Here is a 27,380-nt window from a genome sequence, read left to right on the forward strand (position 1 = left end):
TTAAAGCCTAAGAAGATGAAGAGAGTAGCTTTACTTAGTGAAAGTTTTGGTTCATCTTTAGTAGTGAACATGATCTCCAAGAAGTGTTAGCTAAAGAAACATGTAACATCGAATTTTTCTCGTTTTTACTATGTTTTACTAGGTTCGCAATGAATTATACAAATGATTTAAGAGACTTCAAGACTATTTTCAAGCACTTACAATAGTAGATAACCAAAAGACAAGCAAAACCCGTTTTTCTGGACAGTTATAGAGCTCCCAAAGTTTGGTTAACACAACTCTCCTCTATTTATGTACAAGAGAAGAAGATTGGAGAGATAAACTATACAATAGTAAATAATAACATGTAAGTCAGAGCAGATTTTAAGAAGGGGTATAGGTTTTAATTATCCAATGAATATGTTTTCACAATTGCTTGGATTTTTTAATCCTTTATACAAAATAGTTGTGGGCCTTAAAACAGCAAGGTTAAAAACAACCTGTTGTATTATTTTTTTTATATAGTCAAAAAACTATTGTACTATATGCCTATATGATCAGATTTTGGAAAAATAAACACAAAAGTCAAGTCGAATTTAATATCAAGTCAAATTAGCAGTTTACCACGTACACTGAAAAAAATAAGACAGTGAAATAACTTGCAATTAAATGTCAAAAAGAGGGTTTGTAAATTTAGTGGCAATAGAGTTTGATAACTGAGTCAGCCCCTGCAGTATATCGCCATGGTTGTCGCGGATGACACTTGCAGTCCAAGACTCCTGCAATCAAAATCCATAACATATATATATATATATATATATTAATCTCATGAAGAATCAAAACATATGACCATGACGCATAATAGTGTGATCCTTAAGGAAAAAAAAAAAACGCCATATAAACTGACCTACCCCAGTTGAAGAAGTACAATGGCCTCTTAGAATCTCCAACAGCATAATCAGAGGATTCTCCTTCAGATCATTATACACCTTTCCATGGAAGACATGAGCTGTTGAGTCCTCTGAGGACGAAGCAAACAACATATATGAACGGTGAAACACCACATTAGTGATGTCCTCGATATGCTCAAATTGTAATACCTTAATGGTACTAACAACTTTGCAGTTGTAATACTCTAGGAGCCGAATCCACAAAGACTCTAGATCACACAATAGACTTACTAATTTTTTAATTATGCTATATCAAAATATTAATTTAAAAACAATGCAAAAATAAAATTGAAAAGTGTTGTAAATTCATGAATTAAAAACGTTAGGTGTAGGAAAATTCTCAGGAATTTATGAAATATTAAATCAATCAATAAATTAGGATTCAATCAATTAAAAACAGATCTAGAACTCTAAACACAATTGTAAAATAAATTAGTTCTCACTACAAATATTATCTAAGTTTTAAAACCCGAAAATTCAAATCTCTTTGCAAAATCCAAGTTAAAAACCAGCTTTAAAAACTATTGAATTAAACACAAAGAATATTGAACCAAGCTCAAAAGATTAACGAATAACTCTCGTTTATTGCTTTTAGAAACTTCCCAAAACTAAAAACAATCTCAATCTCTCTAATCTCACAAGCGTTGTTACATCTCAACAACTCCTTATATATAGAGAGACCCTTTAATAATCTTTAATTAAAATAACAATTAGATAACTCCTAACTTGTTATAATCCTAATCTCTTTTGGAAACCATGACTTGGTGAGATTAGGATAACTTCTACCACAAGCTATTCAAGCTTATCCTCAACAATCACCTCCTTAAGCTTGAAGTTCTTGTTTGACACATCATGAACACCAACGAAGTCCCTCATTTCTCCAAACTTGATTCTTCCAAACGGTTTGGTCAAGATGTTGGCCTTTTGCTCAGTACCGGGAACGTGCTCAACATCCACCTGCTCATTCTCCACACACTCACGAATGAAGTGATACTTCCTGTGGATATGTTTGCTACGACCGTGGAAGACTGGGTTTCTGGTGAGAGCTATTGCAGACTTATTGTCTATGCGAACCGTTACTTTCTTAAGAGCTTCTCCTGTAACTTCAGAAAGTAAGTCATGTAACCAAATTGCCTGCTTTGCCGCTTCAGTACCAGCCATAAACTCTGCCTCACAAGAAGACAATGCCACTGTCTCCTGCTTCTGTGAACACCAAGTGATCGGACAGCCATTAAGATAGAAAATGTGACCACTCGTACTCTTACCATCATCTTCGTCCACATTGTGACTGCTGTCACTATATCCTACCAAGCCCAAACTGTCACCTCGTTTGAATGTGAGACCATAACCCGTAGTGCCTTGTAAATACCTCAAAACATGTTTTAAAGCTGTTCCATGACACTTCTTCGGACTATGCATGTAGTGACTAAGGATTCCAACAGCAAATGCGAGATCAGGCCGAGTGTGAATTAAGTATCTGAGACAACCAATACCTCTCATATACTCGTGTTCACAAAACGACTCATCCGTCAATGCTTTAGAGAGTTTTGTACCCATATCCATCGGAACCTGCACAACATTGCACTCGCTCATACCTGCTTCCTCGAGAATCTTTTCTGCATATCTCCCCTGCTTCAACGTATTCCCACTCTGTTCTTGTAAAACCTCAATGCCAAGATAGTAAGTCAGCCTCCCAAGGTCGCTCATCTCAAACTTTGAAGATATACCTTGTTTAAACTCGTAGATCAGCTTCAAGTTACTACCAGTGACAAGAAAGTCATCGACATACACTACAATAATCAACAATTGATCCTTTTCTTGTCTTCGATACAGAGCAGGCTCTTTAGCACATCGAACAAACCTTAACTCCAAATGAATTTGATTGAGCTTGTGGTTTTAGGCTCGCGAAGCTTGACGAAGCCCGTAGAGTGCTTTGTTCAGCGTATACACCAGTCTTTCACTTCCACTCCTCATAAAACCTTCCAGTTGAGCAACCAATACTTCTTCTCTAAGTTCTCCGTGCAAGAACGCAGTCTTGACATCCAAATGGTGCACTTCCCAACCTTTAGACGCAGCCAAAGCAAGGATATATCGAACTGTTTCGAGTTGTGCCACCGGAGCAAACACCTCATCAAAGTCTACCCCGTGTTTCTGCACATATCCCTTTGCAACTAACCTTGCTTTATACTTGTTGATGCTTCTATCAGAATTCTGCTTGATTTTAAACACCCACTTCAAACCTATTGGTCTAACGCCTGATGGTAACTCCACTAAGTTCCACACTAGATTCTTCTCGATGGAACTTAGCTCCTCGCTGCAAGCATCTCTCCATACTTCTAGCTCCTTTGCTTCATCATAGTTTATAGGTTCATCATTCATCGTCAAAAAAAGTCGTTCTCCCTCTTCCTCTGCTGGAAGCACATAATCACTCAGATAACTTGGCTTCACACTCGGTCGAGTTGACCTTCTTAACACAGGTTGAACTGGTTCCGATACTTTTTCTTTAATTTATTCTAGCACCTCAAATCTATCCTCAACATTAGGAACTTGTTCGCAGTCTGCAATGTCATATCGTAGACCATTGTTACCAAAATTTCCAAAACTTACAGTGAACGACCCTGGAGCCTCTGTCTATCCCTGTGATTCTCTCCAATTCCACCTCTTGGTTTCGTCAAACGTTACATCACGGCTCACTGTTATTCTTCTTTTTGAGGGATTCAACAACCGATATGCTTTACTTCCAGGCTCGGTTCCAAGGTGTACCAATGCACGAGACCTGTCATCCAGCTTCTTGAGATGTTGTGACTCCACCTTGGCATAACCAACACAGCCAAAGACCCGCAAATGCTCCAGATTTGGCTTCTTACCTTTAAGCATCTCGTAAGGGGTTTTGTCACACAATGATCTTGTGGCAACTCTGTTGATCAAATAGGTGGAATGTCTCACTACCTCTCCCCATAGATAGTTAGGAACATTCATGTGTTTCAGAATGCTTCTAGTCATCCAAAGCAAGGTTCTGTTTCTTCTTTCCACCACACCATTTTGTTGAGGAGAGTAGGGAGCAGTCAAATGTCTTTGAATTTCAGATTCTTCACAGAAGCTTGTGAATTCATCAGACACAATTCACCTCCTCTATCTGTTCTAAACACCTTGATAGTTGTCCCAAGTTCTTGCTCAACACGAGCATTGAACCTTTTAAATGCGCTGAAAGCATCACTCTTTTCCTTCAAAAACAGAGACCACATGTACCGTGAATGATCGTCGATGAGTACAAATATATACTTGTTTTGTGCTGTTGTTGCAGGTGTAATGGGACCACAGAGGTCTCCATGGATCAAGTCAAGCGATTTCTCAGCTCGAAACCCTGTTGCTTTTGGAAACGTCTTTCTCACTTGCTTTCCGAGCAAGCAAGACTCACACATCTCCTTGTCAAACCTCATGTTTGGTGTCCCGATGATTAACTCCTTTCTCACCATTGACTCCATTTACTTAACATTGATGTGGCTCAGTCTCTCGTGCCACCTTATAGATCTATCATCCGAGATTTGCAGCAAGTGATGTTCATTCTCCATATGGACTTTGTAAAGTCTGTTCTGTGACCTGTTTGCTTTCACTAGAAGTTTCATCACGATCATGAAGAGTTAAGTAGTTCTCCTTCATTCTTACTTCACACCCTGTTTCTGTGGCTTGTCCGAGGCTTAGTATGTTGCTCTTGAGATCCGGTATCCAGTAAACTTGAGCCAAGATTTTACGATCACCCGTCTTGGTGACAAAAAGAATTGAACCTCTCCCTTTGATGTCGACTCACGAGTCGTCACCAAAACCTTACCTTTCCCGTGATAGTCTCGTCGAGTTTGGTAAAGAAACTACGGTTGCCAGTCATATGATTACTGGCTCCGTTGTCGAGGTACCACACATTGTCTCCAACTGTTTTCGTCTCATAATTTTGTGGCTTGACCTTCTTCTCATTAAGGACCACCACCTCATGCATCAGTAAGTTTTCAGCTTCTTGAGTCTCTGAATCAGTTGAGTCTTGAATCTCTAGTAGCTTAAGCAATCTGTCCGGAAAATTTGAGGCATAGTGGCCATGTTTATCACAGCGATAACAAACAATCACCGACTTATCTCTGTTCTGATAGTTGCCACGACCTCGCTCTCTTCCTCGTCCTGTGAAACGTCCACCCCTTGCACCTCTTCCTCGACCTTGATCATAGTCTTGTGGGTAGTTATTTGCATACATAAGCTTCGTCTGATCTTCTTCCTGATCTTCCTCATCACGAATTCGTTCCTCATATGCCTTAAGTCTACCGACTATATCAACAAAACTAGTCTTGTTAAGATCAAGAACCTGCTCCAAGGCTGCAATGATGTGGATATACTTTTTCCTTGGCAAGCTGTTCAGAAACGTCTTGACCATCTTAGGCTCCTCAATACTCATGCCTAATGCTCCAGACTTTGATGCAAGTTCTGATAATTTTCCCACAAAATCATCAATTGTGTCCGTAGCTTTCATCCTCATCCTTTTGAACTCTGACATAAGAGTCTGCAATCTTGCCTCCTTGACTCTTTCTGCTCCAACAAAACGAGACTTGATTGCCTCCCAGACTTCCTTAGCAGTAACTAGGTTACCAACTTGCAGGGTTAGTGTTTCCGGGATAGATTGGAACAGAAGGGCTTTGGCTAGATCGATCTTGTCAGCATCCGCAACCTCCTCTGTTTCAATTGTCTCCCACACTTTATTTACCTTCAGCACTATTGTCATCTTAATTGCCCACACCGTATAGTTGGTGGTGGTGAGAATCGGACATTGTAGAGTCGAAATACCGGTCTCCTTCGGTGTGGATGTCATAGCAACGATATCTCCCATGTCTCTTGATCAGAACAGATTTAGCTAGTTGCAAACAGATGGTTTTGCTCTAGTAAAGAAAATCTTAATGCTTTAAAATTCAATGATGCTCTAATACCAAAATATTGAATTATGCTCAAAGAATATTGAACCAAGCTCAAAAGATTAATGAATAACTCTCGATTATTGCTTTTAGAAACTTCTCAAAACTAAAAACAATCTCAATCTCTCTAATCTCACAAGCGTTGTTACATCTCAACAACTCCTTATATATAGAGAGACCCTTTGATAATCTTTAATTAAAATAACAATTAGATAACTCCTAACTTGTTATAATCCTCATCTCTTTTGGAAACCATGACTTGGTGAGATTAGGATAACTTCTACCACAAGCTATTCAAGCTTATCCTCAACAAAAACAAGTTTAGATTGTTCACAAAATTACTAAATCAAATTTCTTTGCAAGAAGTAATTTTGCTCATCAAAGGTTTTATCAGGAAAATCAATTATATTCTCATATTATATTCCTACACTATTAATTTTAGGTTATCAATCAAGAATTAATATGAAAAACAACCAAAGATGAAGATCACAGAAGAATAAGAATCCTAATAAATCAACAGATCTAATAAATCATAAAAACTCTATGAAACTCTGAACATAACTAAATATCTACTCAGACATGATCAATGAAACAAAAACCATGAATAAAATAGATATCATATAAGAATTCAAAAGAGAAAAACAAAGGAGTTAGAAAGCTTCTCTCAACAGGGCTGAGTTCTTGCCCTCAAGCAAAACAGCAGCTTTACCTGTGAAAGAGGTTTGAAAACGTGGAACTCACTCAATTGCAAGTAACTGTTTTTCACACTCTTCATCGACTTGACCTTCAGAACTTACTTCTTATACTATGTCAACGAGAAGCATCAACATTCCTTACTCAAATCCCACAATGCTCTGGAATCTCTGATCTCACCATTGTTAATCTCATTACATAAATTTAAGCAAATAAAGGCGAGTTCTTACCATGGGCATATCGATCAGTGGCATATGGACTCTCTTCTCGCCAAGACATTCTTCATACATCTCATTTCCTCTCTCTCTCTTTTCTCACTTCCTAGAAGTTGATTTTTCCCTAATTTTCTAGGGTATCATATTTTTTTATCAACCCCTCGCTTCTTTTTTTTTTTTAGAATAGTAAGGTTTCCATGAGTTTTCGAAGTATGCACGGTTTTACGCGACATCCCTTGGCTCACTTATATCCTTCTTCTTCTTTTTTTTTTCTGGTCTTTTTTTTTTTTTTTTACGAGTACTATAGGGAAGAGAGAGGGGAGACATACTTTGAAAAATTGCACTGTCTTGTATGGCTCGAAGAAGAAGTCTAGTCCGCTGATTTCCAACTCTCAAGGTAAGAGATTAAGTCCGGTTATAATCCTGATAAAAATTGAGATAACGTTAGTTCAGTCAGATATCCATTGGATAAGGGCTTTCGGGATTGTTGATATAGCTCATAGCTTTTCTAAACTTCAGTTCTGAGATCAATCTTAATCAAGATTCATAAGAGTGTTAGCCAAAGAACAGAAACCATTAGTTAGAGATCATAATTCCAAAAAGATTTTTTTTTTAAAAAAAATTGACTCTAAAATATGGTCTTGACTGACACTCAAGAAAGAACAAGTAGTTAGTTAGTAACTACCCTCCCCCAGACTTAAAAAACATTGTCCCTAGTGTTATCAAGCCTAAGATTGACTAAGAAAGAAAAATCAAATTGAAAACGTAGTGAAATCATGAATCAGATACGTGTTACCAACTGTTAGCCTCTATGTCGATCGATGTAAAGGTTGCATCGATCGATGCGGACCTGCATCGGTCGATACTCCATTTAAACAAAGAGTCCGATGTTGAATCCTGTTAGTTGCATGTTAGTTGTGTTTCTCTCATTCTTGGATGTCAGCTCTGTTAAGAATCACTCAAGCACAACATTAAATGCATCATGCTAGATAATGTTTCAGAATGCAATACAAGTTCAAGCTGAAACAAATAACAAATTGGCTCAAGGAAAAATAAAAATGACTCAAAGTGAAAGAAACCGTAAACATAATTAGGATCAATCATCAGGATCGGCATCACCATCGGCATCGCTATCGGTCGCTGCACCAAGGGAGGTGAGGAGTTGGATTTGGGGATGAGAAGAAAGGGGAGTGGTAATAATGTGGCGTGGAGGAGGAGGGGGAAGCTATTTGGTGGTGAGATGTTGCTCCTTCCTCAGATTTCGTCCTTAATCCAAGATAAGTGGTTGATATTAGGCTGATTTAGGGTTTTGGGATGGTTGTGGTAGGTCATGGGTAAGACGGATTGAGAAGAATCCATGGGTTGTTTTTATGGTTGTTGTCATTGTGAATACGTTAGGTATGTGCTTAATCGTTGGGGAAAGAGTATTGGTCGTGGAGTTAGGTTTTGGTGGCCGAGAGGTGCTTGAAATCGACTACGGGTCGTGTTTGACACCACAATGGTGTCGGTCGACACCAACACCAACATACAGATAATGTGAACTAGTCCAGGATGACTACTTCGGGGCAACGTTTGGAGGATGAAACGGAGTCCGATTGGGCTGAAATTTGGTGGGGAGCTTCGTGGTGTTACAAGCTTCATATCCAATGGTGGGTTTGTGAAATGGACGGTTGATTTGTGATTTAATCAAGTGTTTGTATTGTGGTCTGGCATAAACGATTTGTGGTAAGGTTGGGGTGTCGAGCGACGGAAGTGATCTCGTGGGCGTCGGGGCACTTGAGGAGTTGATAGTGAATTGGAGTATTTATGGGGAAGTGTTGTCCGTGACTGGACGGAATCAAATATTCCTGCCCACCTCTCTTGTTACTCGGTAGCTAGGGATGGTTGGTTGTGAGACTCAGTAACTAGATGTGGTGGGGTTTGGTGTGTTTGTGTAAGTTTTTGTAATGAGCGATTTCTACGCCGATTGTCTCGTCGGAAATATGGAGTTCCGGTGAGGTCGTTTCCCATGGATCCTGTGTGAAGATTGGGAATTTGGGTGCGGTCGTTTCAGAAAGAGACTAAAAGCAATGCAAAACAATGACTTAAGAGAACAAAATGAATGAAAAATGCATGATGAAAGAGTGTAAAACATATACATATCAGCGATGAACAAGTAAGAACGGCTTGGATGGAAAAGTGCAGTCACTAGAAGTCCAAGGATCTTGATAAGCTTTTGTGTAAGCTTTTTCGAGATTTGATGAATCACAACACCTCGTGTTTCGCCGGACGCCAAATCTGTCGACAGATAGTCTCCTTTACGATGCTAATCAATACTCGATATGTTCAATAATATATAAAACAAACCAGTTTAAGGATTTTTTTTTTCTCTGTTACAAAGGATATTTAGCAAAAGTGTACCTTAAAATTTCTAATCATGATCGCTCCATATTTCTCATCTGGAAGCCAACTTGCAATAACTGCAACTATGGTGCAAAATACACAAAAGATTTAAAAATCATTCAGATATCAATCTTTCTCAATTTCTGACAAAAGTGCTGGTGGGCTATTTACTAGATGCTTTTGGTTCTGGAACGTTTCCTAACTGAAGCAGCTCTTTAACATTTTCCTCTTCCTCATCAGTTCCAAGTTCAGTGTTTAAGATAACCAAATCTTGTCCCCTGCAACTGTCATGGTTTCAGAACAGGAAGTTATTATAAAATAAATAAATTAGAAAACAAAACTCCCAAGATAAACACTCACATGTGATAACTCTCTAATTTACAAGTTTTAGACACCCTTTGTTGTCCATATTTTGCATTATTACCTTAACCTTAGCATTTTTAGATTCTTAACCGTAAGAATTTGCATTTAGGCCATTTAGGGTGCTGCATTGTTCCATTTGTGAATATTGGATGATAACAGGTGCTTTGGAGACCAAAATGGGGAAGAATGAGGTAAAACCCGAGCATGTACCCGAAGGAGTGATCGAGGAAGAAGAACAGTCCGAACCTCAACCCGATCAAAGAGGATCTAAGAGCAGGAAGAACAACCCAAAGTCCTACCCGAGGAGCTACCCGACTCGAACCTCTTGCAACGCCTCGAGCAGACCTTCGGGCAGAACTGAGTAGCTAGGTTAAAAGGGTTTCCATATATAAACCCCCCTCTTCTTCCTCTCGCCCTAGCACGCCGCAGATATAGAGAACAAAGAGCGAGAGCTTATGAGAGAGAGATAGAGTGATTCAAACACTTTTTCTACTTTTGTTAGGATTCAATTTTACTATTTTCAGTTTCGATTCTGTACTCTATTACTTTTACCTTGTTTTTCAATACAATGCAAGTTTCATTCATTTGTGTTTATATGCTTTTTACCATGAGATCAGAGTAGTGAACCAAGGTTTCTAAGGATGGGATAGACAAATATGTGTTCTTGATCGTATAGGATGTCCTAGCTTGAATGTTATTTTATGAAAAATTCTTTCTAGATTGGTGTTCTTAATGTTATTTCAGACCGAGAGGTTGAGATTAGATCTAGAGTGTTTGGCCATCGAGAGGTGTGTTGAAATGCTTGAATCAATCAATGTAAGAGATTTACTCACTTAGCCTAAGAGATTAGAGATGTGTAAGGAGTTTATTGACAATAATGAATCGGATTTTAATGCCTGCTTAGTCATGTTTCTCCAACGAGAGTTGGTTAGGGGAGTGATTAAGGTTGATTGTTTCTATCACGAGAGTGTTTTAGCAAAGTTTAAAGATTTATTGTCTAAGGAATATTTGCTTGAGGCATGTAAGACATCCCGATTTGATCAGGAGCACTTAGGAGTTGATACCCCATCCTTAGGAGTTTTCACATCTCTATTCTTTAGCTTACCTATAACTCGACCCCTTACCCGAACTGGTACTCGATCACCAGCTTCGTGTATACCTTCGAGCTGTTCATCCTTGTCTTCTTGATCCGATCATCCCACCCGATCTTGTACCTGAATGCTTGCGTTGAGTACTTAGGCCGTGTGGTTTTTGCCCTTTTATTTACTTTTGCTTACTTTAGGTTGTTAGATAAAACCCATCATTGTTTGGCTTGACTTGCATTGTTCTGATCATATCTTATCTGCTAGCATAACAACCATTTGGATTGATAACCCTTTGTACTACAACTGCATAGGGAATTGATACCCTGGGTGAAAATCCTGTCATCAATTTGGTGTCGTTGCCATTTGGTTGAATTTTGTTTGCTACGTTTAAGATCTCAGCACTTGCTAGATTAAGTTCTTTTTCTATCCATCGGTTCGAAACTGACTTGTTTACTTTCGTTTTTGTTTGTTTTGCATTTTAGGTACAACCCAAGTACCCACCCAATCCGTCACTCGATCACCTGGATCGGGTAGACCTTCGTGTACTTACTCGGTTAACTGATTGTGCATGCAAACACGATCAAAGGGTAGCCAACACTTGAGTCCTTTCATAGACAACATCAACAGACCGAGGCTACTCCGTCAACAACAAGTCCAACAACCGCAACCAACAACAATTGAGGAGGTCATGAATAATCAGAATGGTCCACCAGCTCCTCAAGAGAGGATCAACATACGAGCAGGAGATGCTCCATCTACTCATACTCAAAGACATGGTATTGTGCCACCTGCTGTTCAAAACAATAACTTTAACATCAAAAGTAGTCTCATCCAGATGATTCAGAGTAACAAGTTTCATGGACTGCCAATGGAGGACCCATAGGATCACCTGGATGAATTTGATAGACTCTGTAGCCTCACAAAGATCAATGGAGTTAGTGAAGATGGATTCAAACTCCTGCTGTTCCTATTTTCTCTGGGTGACAAAGAAAACGTTTGGGAAAAATCACTTCCCAAGGAGTCTATCACCACATGGGAGGCATGCAAAAAGGCGTTCCTAGCCAAATTCTTCTCTAACTCCAGAACTGCAAGGCTCCGAAATGACATCTCCAGCTTTGTTTAGAAAAGCAATGAGACATTCAGTGAAGCCTGGCAGCGTTTCAAGGGATACACCAGCGGATGCTCACATCACGGATTCAACGATGCTTCTTTGCTAAGCACACTTTACCGCGATGTAGTCCCTAAGATACGGATGTTACCGGATACTGCTAGTAATGGTAATTTTATCAACAAGGACGTTGATGAAGGTTGTGACCTAGTGGATAACTTAGCCCAATCTGATGGGCACTACAATGAGGAATATGATCGCACAATACGATCTTCTGGAGAGGATGATGCCAAGTACAAGCGCGACATGAAAGCCCTAAATGACAAATTGGACAAAATCCTCAACCAGCAACAACATGTCCGTTCCATCATAGAAGATGACCAGTTTCCGCAACAAGATGGAGAGAATGCTAAGCTAGAGGATGTGAACTACATCAACAATCAAGGAGGTTAAAATAAAGGGTACACCAACTACATCCTCAATCACCAGGCTATCAATCCAACCACTCCACACGGTTTGCGCCATGGCCTACCTATTGCTAGGCAACTACCCCCACCGACACAGTAGTCTAACATAAGTTCATCGCAAAATTTGTTGTCATCTTCCTCATCTCTAGACCTGATATCAATGATGCAACAAGTCTTGTCCACTCAGAAATCCAATGCCGTAAACATCAACACGCAATTCGACGATCTTGCTAGTCGCTTATCAGCCAACTATCAGAAACTGCATATCAAGTTTGATGCTTTAAGCTTTCGAATCCAGACGCTTAATGCTAAATCAGCTTCCACTTCAACCAGCAAAGAGTCTGCTCTCACCATAGCCCTACGGAGTGGGCGCCACTTACCGACTTGTGAGGCACCACCAACCATTACTAAGGACAGCAATGACTTAGATGGGGAGGATCTCCGTGAGCCGTCAACTTCTACTCATCCACCAAATCATTCCGCAGATCACTCGACCCTTTACCCGATCATGCCACCCTAACAAATATTCAGATGGATATTCGGGTAAGCCCACCGCCAACCGACAAACCAGGCGGGGAGAAGCAGAAGGAGAGACGATTCATTCCTCCACCCTACAAACCACCGTTGCTATTCCCTGGACGGTTTCACAAATAGCTTCTTGAGAAGTATAAGGCGTTGTTCAAAAAACAGATGAAGGAACTCGAACTTCGCATGCCTTTAATGGAAGCCTTCACCCTGATACCCCCTTACCAGAAATTCCTGAAAGATGCGGTGATGAAACGGATCAAACAAGTTCAAGGAATGGTTATACTCAACCATGAGTCTAGTGCTGTCATCCAGAGAACTATTGCACGCAAGAAACTGAGCGACCCTAGATCGTTCACATTACCCTGCTCGATTGGACCTTTGACACTCAGAAGATGTCATTGTGACTTGGGGGCATCGGTCAGCTTAATGCCATTTACTATAGTCAAACGCCTTGGATTTGAGAAGTTCAAGCCCACTGACATCCAACTAATCCTGACAGACAGAACTACAAGGTTGTCGAGTGGATTATTGGAAGACTTGCCTGTTACGCCTCTGAACTGTCCTATGACCACGCAGGCCAACGGACAGCGACAAGACGCTACTATAGGAACTGCACCGGGTGGTCCAGCCGAGGGATGGAAGCTGCAGCTTCCCGACCGGTCCTCCCTGGACGCAATTCCGCCTGCGACCGAGACTGCTTAGGCTTTGCAACCCTCGCGGCCTGGTGCGTTGTGTTGGCCCGGACAATGGTAGTACCATTCAAACCCACACAAAAATAAATAAATTAACTTTCATGCTTTTATTACTGAAACATTTCTTTTTGTGGGTTTTGGAATATACTTATGAATGTATGAATGATGCAATCAGACAACTGACACAAGCTAAAACCAAAGATATATGATCAGGTGGAATGCAAAAGGTTTCAATTACTCTTATGCAGTTGCAATATAAGAGATGTCAATCCATAATGAGTATGATGCAAGCAGTCAAGATGTAAACACTTATCTAAGTTAAGCCAAATATGAAAATGGTTTTGATGTAACAGTTTGATGACAGAAATGAAAATGAAGAATGTAAAACTACTAAGATAACAGTATAAATGCAAGATAATAACTGAAACTAAGATATGCAATGAAACAGGAATGAAACTAGAAAGATGCAGGACATAAAGTAAGAACTTGGAAACAGACTCGAGCAGGCACTCGATCGAGTACTGGGTCGAGTGGGTAGCTACAAAGAACAGAAACCAAACTTAACAATCAAACAGAGTATGTTGAAAGTAAATCAAACAGAAAGCGGATAACAGTAATCAAATAGAGAAATCAATAAACACGGAAGGTCCCAGGGATGGATTCATGGGCTGGATTTTGAGCTATACTAATCTAAACTGACCTACAAACCTTAATCAACAATGAGCTATCTCTAGACAATGATCCTCCAATACTTGTTAATCCATTCTCATGACAATAACAATCAAGCTTAGATACTCCTAGATCTAGTTCTCACTAGCTATTGCATATAAAAGCAGGCATAAAGATCCAGATCATCACATGTCAAAAACCATCCTATACAACCAATCTCTTGGGATAGGCACAGTAATCTCTAGCATTAGTATTATCCAGAAACTGAAACATTGGTATGATGCTAAGCAACCTAGGATCTGTTCTTACTCTCTCATATATAAGAAAAACATAGAGCATTCCTAATCTTGAAGAGATATTTAAACAATCAAGCTTGATCAGTCTAAACTACCATAACTCTCATCCAGCCTAATCCATCCCTAAAATCCAAACACACTACTCAGATGAACAAAACATGATGAACAAAGTCATAAACCCAAAAATCAATGAAACTTGCATGATTAGAAAGATAAGATGAAGATCAACAACTTTGTTCAAAGAAATAAACTTAGATTCTCAATACCCAAAAAGTTACAGAAGCAACAAGGTATGAAAATCTAAAAAAAAAGCTTAAAAGTGGCTGATAAAAAGTATGGAAGCCCTAAAATAGCTACAGGACAAAATAGAAAGGCGGCTCGGTTGACTCGACCATGTGCTAGGTCGAGTGTGAAACACATTATTTTTGTGGTTGTGGTGAATGATGTATGAAATGATGACTTATGAATAAATGGATGTCAGGGTGTTTCAATTCCCCTTACGCAATTGTAGTATAAGAGGTGTCAATCCAATCTGAGTGTTTGTGATCAGTCAAGATGTGCATATGAGTCTAAGTCAAGCCAGATGTAAAGGTTGTTTGTCACTAACAATCCTATGATGAAATGTAAAATGCAGAAAGTAAAACTACAAGAACTAGGAGCTGAATGCAAATGGAACATAATAATTATGACAATTATGAAGCTAAAACAGAAATAGAAACTATGATAATGCAAGTATTGAACTAATGCAAGGTAAGTAATGAACAAGATACTAAATGAATGCAACAGAAATGCAACTAGAGTGAAACAGGACAAACACAAATCATAAACACAAGTTCTGGGTTGGAACTCGAGCAAGCACTCGATCGAGTGCTGATCGAGTGCAGGGTCGAGCTGGACAAATACGCAAAACAGAGCAACACAAGAATAACAGAGCAATACCAAAACGAATCAAACAACGATCAAACAACAAGATTTAAGCTAAGAAATCAATAAACAAGGAAGGTCTTGAGGAGGGATTCATGGGCTGGACTATGATTGAGGTCATCTAACTTGGTCAACAAATCTCAAACAACTTGAGCTAATCTCTAGACATATATTTCTAAGACATGTTTAATCCACTCTCATGGCAAGAAACAATCAAACTCATGCATCTCTAGACTTGTTCTCACAAAGTAAAGAATCTACACAAGCAGGCATTAAGCTATATGTCAAAAATCAAACAAGACTTCTAATCTCTTAGCAAGCCTAATGATAGTCTCCAGATCTAGCCTTATCTATGCTCCTTAGACATTGGTGTGATGCTAAGAGGCTTGAAATCAGATCCTACCCTCTCAGATATAGGATCAGCATTAAGAACATCTAGCCTAGAAAAGATCTACAACAATCAAGCTTGACCAAATCAAACAAACCTCAAACACAACCCAGCCTAACCCATCCTCAATATCCTAAGCAACTACTCACAAGCATACATGATGAACAATAAAGTCATAAACCCAGAAAATACTGAAACTTGCATTATTAGAAAGATAAATCAAAGATCTACAATATTGAAGAAAGAACCAAACTCAAATTCTCAATATTAAGAAAGTTATGAAACCAACAATATTGAAGAATTTAGTCCTTTTCTCCTTTTTAAAAGAAGTACAAGATCTAAGAAAATAAAAGTGCAAAAGGAATGATTCTAAAAAAGGTAAAAACTAGGTTTTTGACTCTCTAAAAAGCTGGACTCCTTTGGTGGCTGCAGGTACAAGCCCTTATATAGAAAAAGTAGTGGAAGCCCTAAAAACGCTAAAAGACAAAATAGTCAGGCGGCTCGACCAACTCGACCTGGTGCTCGGTCGAGTGACCGGTCGAGTTGGCTCCTCTTGTGCTCCTCCCACTCGGTCGAGTCCCTCTCAGCACACGGTCGATTGTCTGGTTGAGTGGGCAGTCGAGTTGGACTCCGGACCTTGGTTCTTCAGCCTTAGCTCTCTTGCTTTCTCCTCATGATTGCTTCACTTCTCCTCAGCATTGCTTCCATGCTCCTTAAGCTCCAAAATCACATGTTTATGCATGAAAAGATGCAAATGCAATGCAACTAAACTCTAATGCAAGAACAGTCCTAAAGCTATGCAATAATGGTCCTAATGGATAGCAAAAGATGCAAAGATGTGAATATATTAAGGGAAAACAGGGTAAAATATATGAACATCAGAGTGCATGGTCGAGTCAGGTCTTCTTATGCTCCTTTCAGTTGGTTGAGTCCCTGTCAGCACACAGTCGAGTGTCTGGTCGAGTGTGGTGGTCGAGTGGACTCTCAGACCTTGATTCTCTTCTGCTCTAGCTCCTTTGTCTGCTTCTCTTGATGGCTTCACTCTCCCTCAGCACTTATCCATGCTCCATTGGGTCCTAAATCACCTGTTTATGCAAGAAACAATGCAATGCAATGCAAATCTACTCTAATGTATAAACAGCTCTAAAACTACTCAATGATGACCTAACAAGCTAGTGAATCATGCAAAATGTGTAAATAAACTAAGGTAAAACATGTGAACATTAACACCCCCAAACTTAGTCTTTGCTTGCCCTCAAGCAAACAAACAAGACATGAGTATGAAAGTGAGGTTTGAAGGTGGGATCTCATAACCTTAAACATGTTAATAGACTAGCTAGAATCAATGTCCAAGTTACTAGTACTAGGATGCAAGGTGAATGAGCTGTACTTAAAGATTTTAGACAAGCCTTTCACAACCTTAACTGATTCAAGCCTTAGACTTCCATATGCATTCAAATCAACCATTTCCTTTAACATTCATTAAACAAGAACATGAATCAGATTATGCAATGCTTAAACTCATTTGGCTTGGTAATAAGGGTTTAGAGACAAAAATGGTCTCTCTTTTGAGTGGGGCTTATCAAATACAAGGGTTCTCTCACAAAAAGTGGATTGAGCTTTAGAAAAAGGCTAAAGGTAAGATCACTTAGACACATACAAGAACAGAACCTTGTCTACCCAAAGGTACCCAAAGTGTTTGTTCCTAATCATTCTAAACCCATGATGTTTTATTTCTACCCTTTAACTTCATATTTTCTCTTTTGCCCTTTTTCTCTTTGTTTTTCTGTCCTAGGAGGGGTTTTTTACTTGATTTCTCTTAGTGAAATGGATTTTCTTTCTTATATGCTAAGGTTCTTACTCTTACTTGTTTCCCAAGTCATAAAGTTTTTCACTAGACTCTTCTTTTCTTTCTTTCTTTTCTTTGACCAGAACCTTACTTAGAACTTTTAATGCTCCCATTCTTTCACTTAGAGTTCGAATTTTCTTTATAACATTTCCCTCCTAAAGACTTTACCCTTTCCTTTCTTTTTTTCACTCTTTTCTTTTCTTTTTGAACTCACCAAGTCCCCAACCCAAAATTTAAACCAGCTAGTCCTATCTAGTTTGAAAAATGCAAACTAGAACTATACAAGGTTTTATTCTTGTCAGTTCAAACCTAATACTTTCTACCAAGCTCAATCCCAAATTAGGCCTCACACTCACAAGATATAACATGGCTTGAAAGAAGGGTTGGTTAAGGGTAGGAGAAACTAATTCAATGATGAAATCATCTACTTGGATCAACAAGAGTGGTGAAAATGGGAAAAGATGATCCAAATATGTATAAAGTATCCATGAGTTTAAAGCAATGCACAAACTGATAATTAAAAGTCAATATTAGGTTCTTATAAATAGGAAATGGTTTCATATCACAACATGCTTCAGTTTAGACAGAATGCAATATAGGAATTCTAGACTTGGTTCAATCTTATGTTTCTAACTACTCAACTAGCATCAAAGTACTATTAACTTGGGCATTGATCCTAGTTTAGTGAATTCAAGCAAGTTAACAAGGCTAAACTCATCATAGATCCCTAATGCAAATATGAAATAGTCCTATATGAAAAATGCTAAACAAGATCCTAATATGCAATGCAAACTACATGAACACACTACATGAAAAATGCTAAACAAGATTTTTGTGTGAAAAGTTTTCAAATTTTTTTGGTTTTTCTATGCCTTAGATGAAATGCAAATTCTAAAATGCTAATGCTAAAAATTTGAACTAAGAAAATAGAAAACAATGTCAAATGTCATCCCAAACCCTCCCCAATCTTAAATTGCACAGTCCCTTGTGTAAGAGAAATTTGAAAGAGGATTCAAGACTTAAAATAAAACCAAAACAAGAACTGCAATGGTATTTACAATGAGATGGTGATTCTGGTACCTTATGGATTGTTGAAAAAGTTCTCTACAGCATCACTCATGCTGTCATAGGTATAGTTGGGGTCTTGACTCTGACTTGGAAGTGGAGAAACAGGGTACTCGACTATGGCCATCGGTTGCGACAAGCTAGGTCGAGCTGGCTGGTCGAGTGGCATGTTGTGGGTAGAATGGCTGACCTTGGTGCTCATAGTATTGTTGCAGAAGGGATGGGTCCATGAAGTACTGAGGTGGAAAGGGTGGGTAAGCTGGACCATAGGGATAAGATGGATACCCTATTCGAGCTGGGAAGCCATAAGGAGGTCTAGGCAGGTGCTCGGTCGAGTACATCGGAGGTGCTTGGTCGAGTGGGTGCTCGAGTGAGTTATGTGCGGCCTGAACCTCTCCCCCTCTGAATTGGCTCATGCAGTGAAGCTCTAGCTGATATCATCGGGTTTTTAGCTCTGGACAATGCTCTAGTTGAGCTGCTCCTTCTCAAAGGTCTTATGGACTTAGCCATCTTACCCATCTTCTTCTTCAATTTATCCACAGTCTTCCTATGCCACTTGTTCCACTTTTGTAAAAGTGTTACCCTTTTGCTTGTCTCTCTAACCCCTTTACTATCTCTTGGGCTTGGTTCATACTCTTCAAAATAAAACTGTTCTTCCCCACCAGCCATCTCCACATCTCTAGTTTGATCCTCTCTTACTTGGGCTGTACCATCAAACAAGAATTCAGCAGCTGGCCAAAAATCAATGTTCAGCCCTTCTCTTATGGTGGTGAGTGCTTTATTAGGTAGAACAAGCTGAGTCTTCCCCACTATTGGATGCTCAAAGTTGAAGAGGTGCTTCCCATGGTGCAACTCCTTTGGCAGAATGAGGGTGGAAGTGAGATATTGGGTGTCTATCCATCTTGGTTTGGCTTTCTCTCCTTGAAGTGGTACATTTGGAGCTACAAGGATTGGAGTGATGATGCCTCCAATGGTTAGAACTCCAGTTGAGTTCCTCTTGTGCAGCTTGCTCACCCAGCTTCTATAATAGATGAATTGGTCAATGAGGACCATAGCCAAATCTGTATCCACACTGCTCCCAAGGATAACAGTCCCATCTCTTGCTTTTGTGATGATCCCATAGAGTGCTACATCAATCATCTTAAGTTCTCGTTCATTCAAGTTTCCAGTTTCCTTCCTAGCTAAGAATGTGTTTGCTAAAGCTTTGTGGAAGTACCTTAGGACTAGACTCCTTATATTTGAACTCTTGGTCTTGGAAGAAGAATAAAGCTTGTTGTCTCCAATTGTTTCCCAAACAGCAAAGAGTTCTTCTTTGGGTATGACTATGTCCTCTTCACTTCCAACTTCAAACCCATAGAGTGTGGCTAGCTGCTTGAGTGACAGCTCATAATTCTTACATTTGATGGTGAAGTCAATGTAACCAGCTCCCATGTCTTGGTCCATGCTTGTGAAGAGATGAAGCTTGATGGTGGATAGAAATTCACAACTCTCTTCCCTATACCCCTCCAAGCACAACCCCATGAATTTGCTTAGGTTGCATTTCTCAAACAAAAACTCAACATCTTCAGCAATACCCAGCTTCTCCATGGTTTCTTTATGATGATATCTTGCTCCCATGTCTTGGTCCATGCTTGTGAAGAGATGAAGCTTGATGGTGGATAGAAATTCACAACTCTCTTCCCTATACCCCTCCAAGCACAACCCCATGAATTTGCTTAGGTTGCATTTCTCAAACAAAAACTCAACATCTTCAGCAATACCCAGCTTCTCCATGGTTTCTTTATGATGATATCTTGTTCCTTGGAAGCTCATCTTCATGAAAGCTTCAGAGAGTTGGCTTGGGGTCTGGGAACCAGATTCTTCTTCCACATCTTCTTCTTCTTCACTTTCATTCTCTTCTTCTTGGTGTTCTTGAGCTGGCCTCTTCCCTTTTGCCTTATGTCTTCTTATGTGCTCTTCAAGAGTAACCTCCATCTCCTCATCACTCTCTGTCCGCTCTGGATCTTCCTCAACAGGTTGATTTTTCTTCTTCGAAAAGCCACTCGACCCCCTACTCGAGCTAGCACTCGGTCGTTTGCCCCCTCGAGTATGCGGTCGAGTGCGTTCACCAGTTTCTCTCTGTGTGACCAAGGATGCATCACGGCGATCCATAAATCGATAAGCAGCCTTCTTTCCTTCAGCTTCACGAATGGCAGCTTGTTGTGATGTCTCTCTAGATCTTGAAGAAATTTTGGAAGAGAACTGAAAAAGATAGACTCAAAGGTCAAAGTTAATAGGTTAGTAACCCAAAAACCAAAAGAACTAAGCTTGAGCAAGAAGATAAAACTTGAGAGAGATTTCTAACTAGATTTTTAGTGTTTTTAGCAAATGAGAGAGTGTGAGAGACTAAAATCAAGTTTTCTCTTTATAAAGAGGCTAAAGAGGAAAATGAGACAAGAGTGGAACGTCCATACCATTGAAATTTGAATTGGGAATCTTTGACTCACTTTTGATGTCACTCGACCCCACCACTCGACCCCACGTGGTTGAGTGCTTGACCAAAATTCAAATTTCAAATTTGTTTCTCCCTCCATTCGTTCGAGCAAAAGAGAAATTGAACCGAGTAGGCCTGGGCCTATAGTCACTCGATCGAGTACCTCTCGTGGGCTGGTTGAGTGGCCCCAAAACCTCCTTTTTACAAGTTCAATTCTTCCCAAACCCATCTATTCTCTCTAATAAAGGTCTGTCCAACAGAGACATAAAAGAAAAATATCAAAACTAAAAGGAAAATCAAACTTATATACAATGATACCTTACGGACTTCCTCCACAATGATTTTTTTAAAGTCACTAAGACTTTTGATGCCTTTTCAGGCTTGGTTTGGAGACCAAGGAGGTGATGAGATCCTCCATGGTGTAACTTGATCATTGTGAAGCTGATTCTTGATCACTTCACCCTTTAAACTTGAACCTTGTTTCTGCTTAAGCTTGAACCTTGGCCTTGCTTTCTTCAAAGACATCTTATTGATCTGAACCTGAAGTTCCTTCACCAAGCTAGTCAACTCTTGAACTGAAGTCTTTAGTCCTTGAACAGCTTCTTCATTGTTTGGAACTTTGATCTTAGAACCCTTGTCTTCTTTTACTGGTTCAACATCATCTATATCCTCTATGGCAAAAGGTTGGCCTCCAATGGTGGGTTGGTTTGTTGCATTCATGATGTCAAACCTCATAGTCAACCCAACAGCAATTTCAAGGCTGATTATACCTTTTCTAACATCTATCATTGCTCCAGCTGTGGCCAAGAATGGCCTTCCAAGGATAATATGATCATCAAGCTCTTGTTCCATATCAAGGATGATGAAGTCAGTCGGTATCCTTGCTTTACCTATCAAACTGGAAAACTTTCCAGTTTACCAATCACATCTCTTCTAGAGCCATCAGCAAGACTAATGTAGAGGTTGCTTGGTTTGAACTCTTCATAACCCAGCTTTTGTGCTATTGAGAAGAGCATAACACTCACAGAGACTCCAAGGTCACATAGACACTTGTTGAAGTGCATATATTTCAGTGAGCATGGTAAGTTGAATGGACCTGGGTCTTAGTTTTGTTGGGATAACAACTTCCCCAATCTTCTTAAGATCCCTTTTGTCCTGATTTTGAGCCTTCTTCTTGGATATTTCAAGCAGCATGCCTTTGTAGAGAGGATATGGAGCATAATGTTCCAAAGCAGGTCTCCTTTCTTCTTCTTTTTCTCAATGACAACCTCTTGTTTCAAAGCCATCAATTCCTTCTTTTCAATTATTTCCTTGAGTTCCTTCAGCTTTTGTTCCTTGAAACGTCCTGGAGTGGTAGAGGAGGCTTGTAAGCAGGAGGAATGTATCTAACAGATTTAATAGCTTCTACGAGATCAGCTCGATCACACACTCGATCATGGTCGAGTGGAACTCCGGTTTCTGTTTTCTATGTAAAACTTTCACTCTGAGCTTTGTCTTGTGACAAATCCTCCCCAGCTTGAACCTCACTGTCCTCAGTGACAGTTTCCTCATAGAAATGGATAGCTTTAGCTGTGAACTCCCTTGGATTTTGAACAGCCTTACCAGGTAGTTGGATTAGCTTAGGAGCCGATGTAGAAGCAATGTTGCTCTCCATGAACTTGACTTTAGAATTCAAACTCTCAAACTTAATATTCAGATCATTGTAAGAAGAATCCAACCTCTGGTTAAGCTCAGCCAACTTCTTTGCTGTCTCAAGCTGCCCATTTGCTTGTCCAAGTAGCATCTGCTGCATCATAGCTGAAACTTGTATCTTTGTGGTGGTGGATGATGAATGTATGGAATGGTGAGATATGAATGAATGGATGGCAGAGTGTTTCAATTTCCCTTATGCAATTGTAGTAGAAGAGGTGTCAATCCAATCTGAGAGTTTGCAAGCAATCAGGATGTGCATAAATGTCTAAGTCAAGCCAAATGTAAAGGATGTTTGTCACTAACAATCCTATTGATGAAATGTAAAATGCAGAAAGTAAAAACTACTAAGATATATGCTAAATGTAAAGAGAACAGACTAATCAAAGCTATGATGAACCAAGAACAGAAATAGAACTATGATAATGCAAGTAATGAACTAATGCAAGACAAGTAATGAACAGGACACTAAGTGAATGCAGCAGAAATGCAACTAAAATGAAACAGGAAACAAGACAGGACAACTACAAAGCATAAACAAGAGTTCTGGGGATGAACTCGAGCAAGCACTCGATCGAGTGTAGATCGAGTGCAGGGTCGAGCTGGACAAATTCGGAAAACAGAGCAATGCAAGAAAAACAAAGCAATACAAAAGCAAATCAAACAACGATCAAACAACATGATTTAAGCTAGGAAATCAATAAACAAGGAAGGTCTTGAGGAGGGATTCATGGGCTGGACTAATGATTGAGGTCATCTAACTTGGCCAACAAATCTCAAACAACTTGAGCTAATCTCTAGACAATAATTTCTAAGAACATGTTTAATCCACTCTCATGGCAAAAAACAATCAAACTCATATATTTCTAGACTTGTTCTCACAAAGTAAAGAACCTATACAAGCAAGCATTAAGCAATATGTCAAAAATCAAACAAGACTTCTAATCTCTTAGCAAGCCTAATGATAGTCTCTAGATCTAACCTTATCTATGCTCCTTAGACATTGGTGTGATGCTAAGATGCTTGAGATCAGATCCTACCCTCCCGGTTATAGGACCAGCATTAAGAACATCTAGCCTAGAAGAGATCTACAACAATCAAGCTTGACCAAATCAAACAAACCTCAAACACAACCCAGCCTAACCCATCCTCAAGATCCTAAGCAACTACTCACAAGAACACATGATGAACAACAAAGTAATAAACCCAGAAAATACCGAAACTTGCATCACTAGAAAGATAAAGGAAAGATCTACAATATTGAAGAAGGAATCAAACACGAATTCTTAATATCTTGAAAGTTATGGAACCAACAAAATCCAAAAATCTTATGTTTTTCTCCTTCAAGGAGGTACAAGATCTAAAAATAAAAGTGCAAAAGGAATAATTCCCAAAAGGGTAAAAACTAGGTTTTTGACTATCTAAAAAGCTGGACTCTTGGTGGCTTCAGGGTACAAGGCATTTAAATAGAAAAAGTAGTGGAAGCCCTAAAAATGCTAAAAGACAAAACAGCCAGGCGGCTCGGCCAATTCGACCCGGTGCTCGGTCGAGTGACCGGTCGAGTTGGGTTTTCTTGTGCTCCTTCCACTCGGTCGAGTCACTCTCAGCACACGGTTGAGTGTCTGGTCGAGTGGGCAGTCGAGTTGGACTCCGGACCTTGGTTCTCCAGCCTTAACTCCTTTGCTTTCTCCTCATGATTGCTTCACTTCTCCTCAGCATTGCTTCCATGCTCCTTAGGCTCCGAAATCACCTGTTTATGCAAGAAAAGATGCAAATGCAATGCAACTACACTCTAATGCAAGACCAATCCTAAAACTATGCAATAATGGTCAAAAAGGATAGCAAAAGATGCCAAAGATGTGAATATATTAAGGGAAAACAGGGTAAAATATGTGAACATCAACACCCCCAAACTTAGTCTTTGCTTGCCCTCAAGCAAATAAACAAGACATAAGAAGGTAGGTGAGGGTTGAAACTGGGATCTCAGCTCCTAAAGCTTGCAAATAAACCAGCTAGAATCAATGTCCAAGTTACTAGTACTATGATGCAAGTTAAATGAGCTGTACTTAAAGACTTTAGACAAACCTATCACAATCTTTACTGATTTGAGCCTTAGATGTCCACATGCATTCAAATCAACCATTTCCTTTGACATTCATTTAATCAAGAATATGGATCAATCTTATGCAATGTTTTAAACTCATTTGGCTTGGAAATAAAGGTTTAGAGACAATGATGGTCTCTGTTTAGAGTGGGGCTTATCAATATCAAGGTTCTCTCATAAAAAATGGATTGAGCTTTAGAAGAATGCTAAAGGTAAGAACACTTAGACACATACAAGAACAAAACCTTGTCTACCCAAAAGTAACCCAAGTGTTTGATCCTATCATTCTAAGCCCAAATGATCCTAGTTCTACCTTTTATCTTCTTCTCTTCTCAAATACCCTTTTCTCTTTTGTTTTCAAGCCTTAGGAGAGGTTTCTTATTTGATCTTTCTAGTGGAATGGGAGATTCTTATTTATTTGCTATGGTTGTCTTTTCTTCTTATTCTTAAGACATAAAAGCATTTTACTATACTCTTCTTTTTCTTTCTTTCTTTTCTTTGACTGAAACCATCTTTAAACAATATCATACTTCCCATTCTTTCACTAGACTTTGATTTTACTTAAACACATTCTCCTCCTAAAGACTCTAACATTTTCTTTCTCTTTTCCTCTTTTCTTTTCTTTCTTTTTCAAACAACCAAATCCCAAACCCAACAATGAAGTCACCTAGTCCTATCTAGTTTGGAAAATGCAAACTAGAACTACACAAGGCATTATTATTGTCAGTTCAAACCTAACACTTTCTACCAAGATCAATCCCAAAATAGGCCTTACACACTCAAGAATAAACATGGCTTGAAAGAAGGGTTGGTTAAGGGTATTGGAAACTGATTTTAATGATTCAATCAGCTACTTGGATCAACAAGAGTGGTAAAAAGGAGAAAGATGATCCAAATATGTATATGGTATCCATGAGTTTAAAGCAATGCACAAACTGATAATTACAAGTCAATATTAGGTTCATATAAATAGAAAATGGCATCAAATCACAACATGCTTCAATTTAGACCAAATGCAATGCAGGAATTCAAGGCTTGGTTCAATCTTATGGTTTTAACTACTCAACTAGCATCAAAATACTATTAACTTGGGCATTGATCCTAGTTTAGTGAATTAAACAAGCTAACAAGGCAAAACTCATCATAGATCCCTAATGCAAATAATTAACAGTCCTACATGAAACATGCTAAACAAGATGCTATTATGCAATGCAAACTACATGAACACTCTTTTTATAAAGATTTTTGCAAATTTGAAATAAGAAAACAAGACACAACATCAAATGCTATCTCAAACCCTCCCCCAAACTTAAATCACACAGTCCTCTGTGTGAAAGAAATTTGTAAGAGGATTCAAGACAGAAAACAAAACACAACAACAAATGCTATGATATGTACAAGTGAAGGTGATAGTGGTACCTCAAGGATTGGAGAAGAAACTGTCCACATCCTCATTCATGCTGTCAAATGTGTAGTTGGGGTCTGGTTGGTGACTTGGAGAAGGTGATTGGGGCAGCTCGATGATGGGAATCGACTGGCACTCGGTCGAGTACGTGCTCAAGTGGGAGGGGGGGGTCGAGCTGGGCTGTGAGTGCCAAAACTCTGACCTTGCTGCTGGTAGAACTGGTGCAAGAGTGCTGGATCCATGAAGTACTGGGATGGGAAGGGAGGGTAACCTGGATAGTTTGGATAAGCAGCTGGAGCTGGGAAGCCATAAGGTGTTCTGGGCTGGAACTCGGCCGAGTGCATTTGGGGTGCTCGGTCGAGTGGGTGCTCGAGTGACCCGGTCGAGTGCCTTGAAAATTGTTGTTCTCGGCTACTTAAACTCCTCTTCCTCTGAATTGGCTCGTACATGGAGGCTCTAGCTGGTTCCACAGGGTTTTCAACTCTTGAAAGTGCTCTAGTTGAGCTATTCCTCCTCAAAAGGCTAGATGGTGTTGGTGAAGAATTTCCACTTTTCAACTCAGCAATCTCCTTCTTTAGGCTCTTGATGGACTTAGCCATATTGCCCACCTTCTTCTTTAGCTTATCAAACTTCTTCCCATGCCACTTGTTCCACCTTTGTAGGATTGTCAACCTCTTGCTAGTCTCCCTCACTCCTCTACTATCTCTTGGGTTGGGCTCATAATCCTCAAAGTAAAACTGCTCCTCCCCATCAGCCATTTGCACATCTCCGGCTTCATCAACTCTAACTTGAACTATCCCATCAAACAAGAACTCATCAGCTGGCCAAAAGTCAATGTTTGCTCCTTCTTGAATGGTGGTGAGCTCTTGGTTAGGTAAGATCAACTGTTTTTTCCCAATTGTTGGAAGCTCAAAGTTGAAAATGTGATTTCCTTGATGCATTTCCTTGGCCAATATGAGAGTAGAGGTGAGGTAGCTTTAGTCAATCCATGTTGGCAAAACCTTCTCTCCTCTAAGTGGGACCTTGGCAGCTTGTAGTATTGGAGTGACGATGCCTCCAATGGCTAAGGCTCCTCGTGACCCTTTCTTTTGTAGCTTGCCTACCCAA

The 27,380-nt window shown here is 39.6% G+C and overlaps 1 protein-coding gene, 1 non-coding gene and 1 pseudogene across 2 annotated transcripts; all 3 read right to left on the bottom strand.

Annotated features, from left to right (window-relative positions):
* Positions 1–4,490: 4,490 nt before the first annotated feature.
* On the bottom strand, positions 4,491–5,796 carry LOC147922755 (uncharacterized). The gene is made up of 2 exons (XM_087497769.1): positions 4,759–5,796; positions 4,491–4,640 (listed from the first exon to the last, which is right to left on the bottom strand). The coding sequence occupies exons 1-2, from the start codon at positions 5,794–5,796 to the stop codon at positions 4,491–4,493; spliced, it is 1,188 nt and encodes a 395-aa protein (XP_087353895.1).
* Positions 5,797–8,743: 2,947 nt separating this feature from the next.
* LOC104763210 (ribosome biogenesis protein BOP1 homolog) overlaps positions 8,744–27,380 on the bottom strand; it is a 45,913-nt pseudogene continuing 27,276 nt past the window's right edge.
* LOC147922756 (small nucleolar RNA R71) lies at positions 11,707–11,813 on the bottom strand. Its single transcript, XR_015589893.1, has one exon. It is a non-coding gene; the product is annotated as a small nucleolar RNA R71 (small nucleolar RNA).

Source organism: Camelina sativa, chromosome 18 (assembly GCF_030686135.1).
Source record: "Camelina sativa cultivar CO46 ecotype springtype chromosome 18, ASM3068613v1".
NCBI lineage: Eukaryota > Viridiplantae > Streptophyta > Magnoliopsida > Brassicales > Brassicaceae > Camelina > Camelina sativa.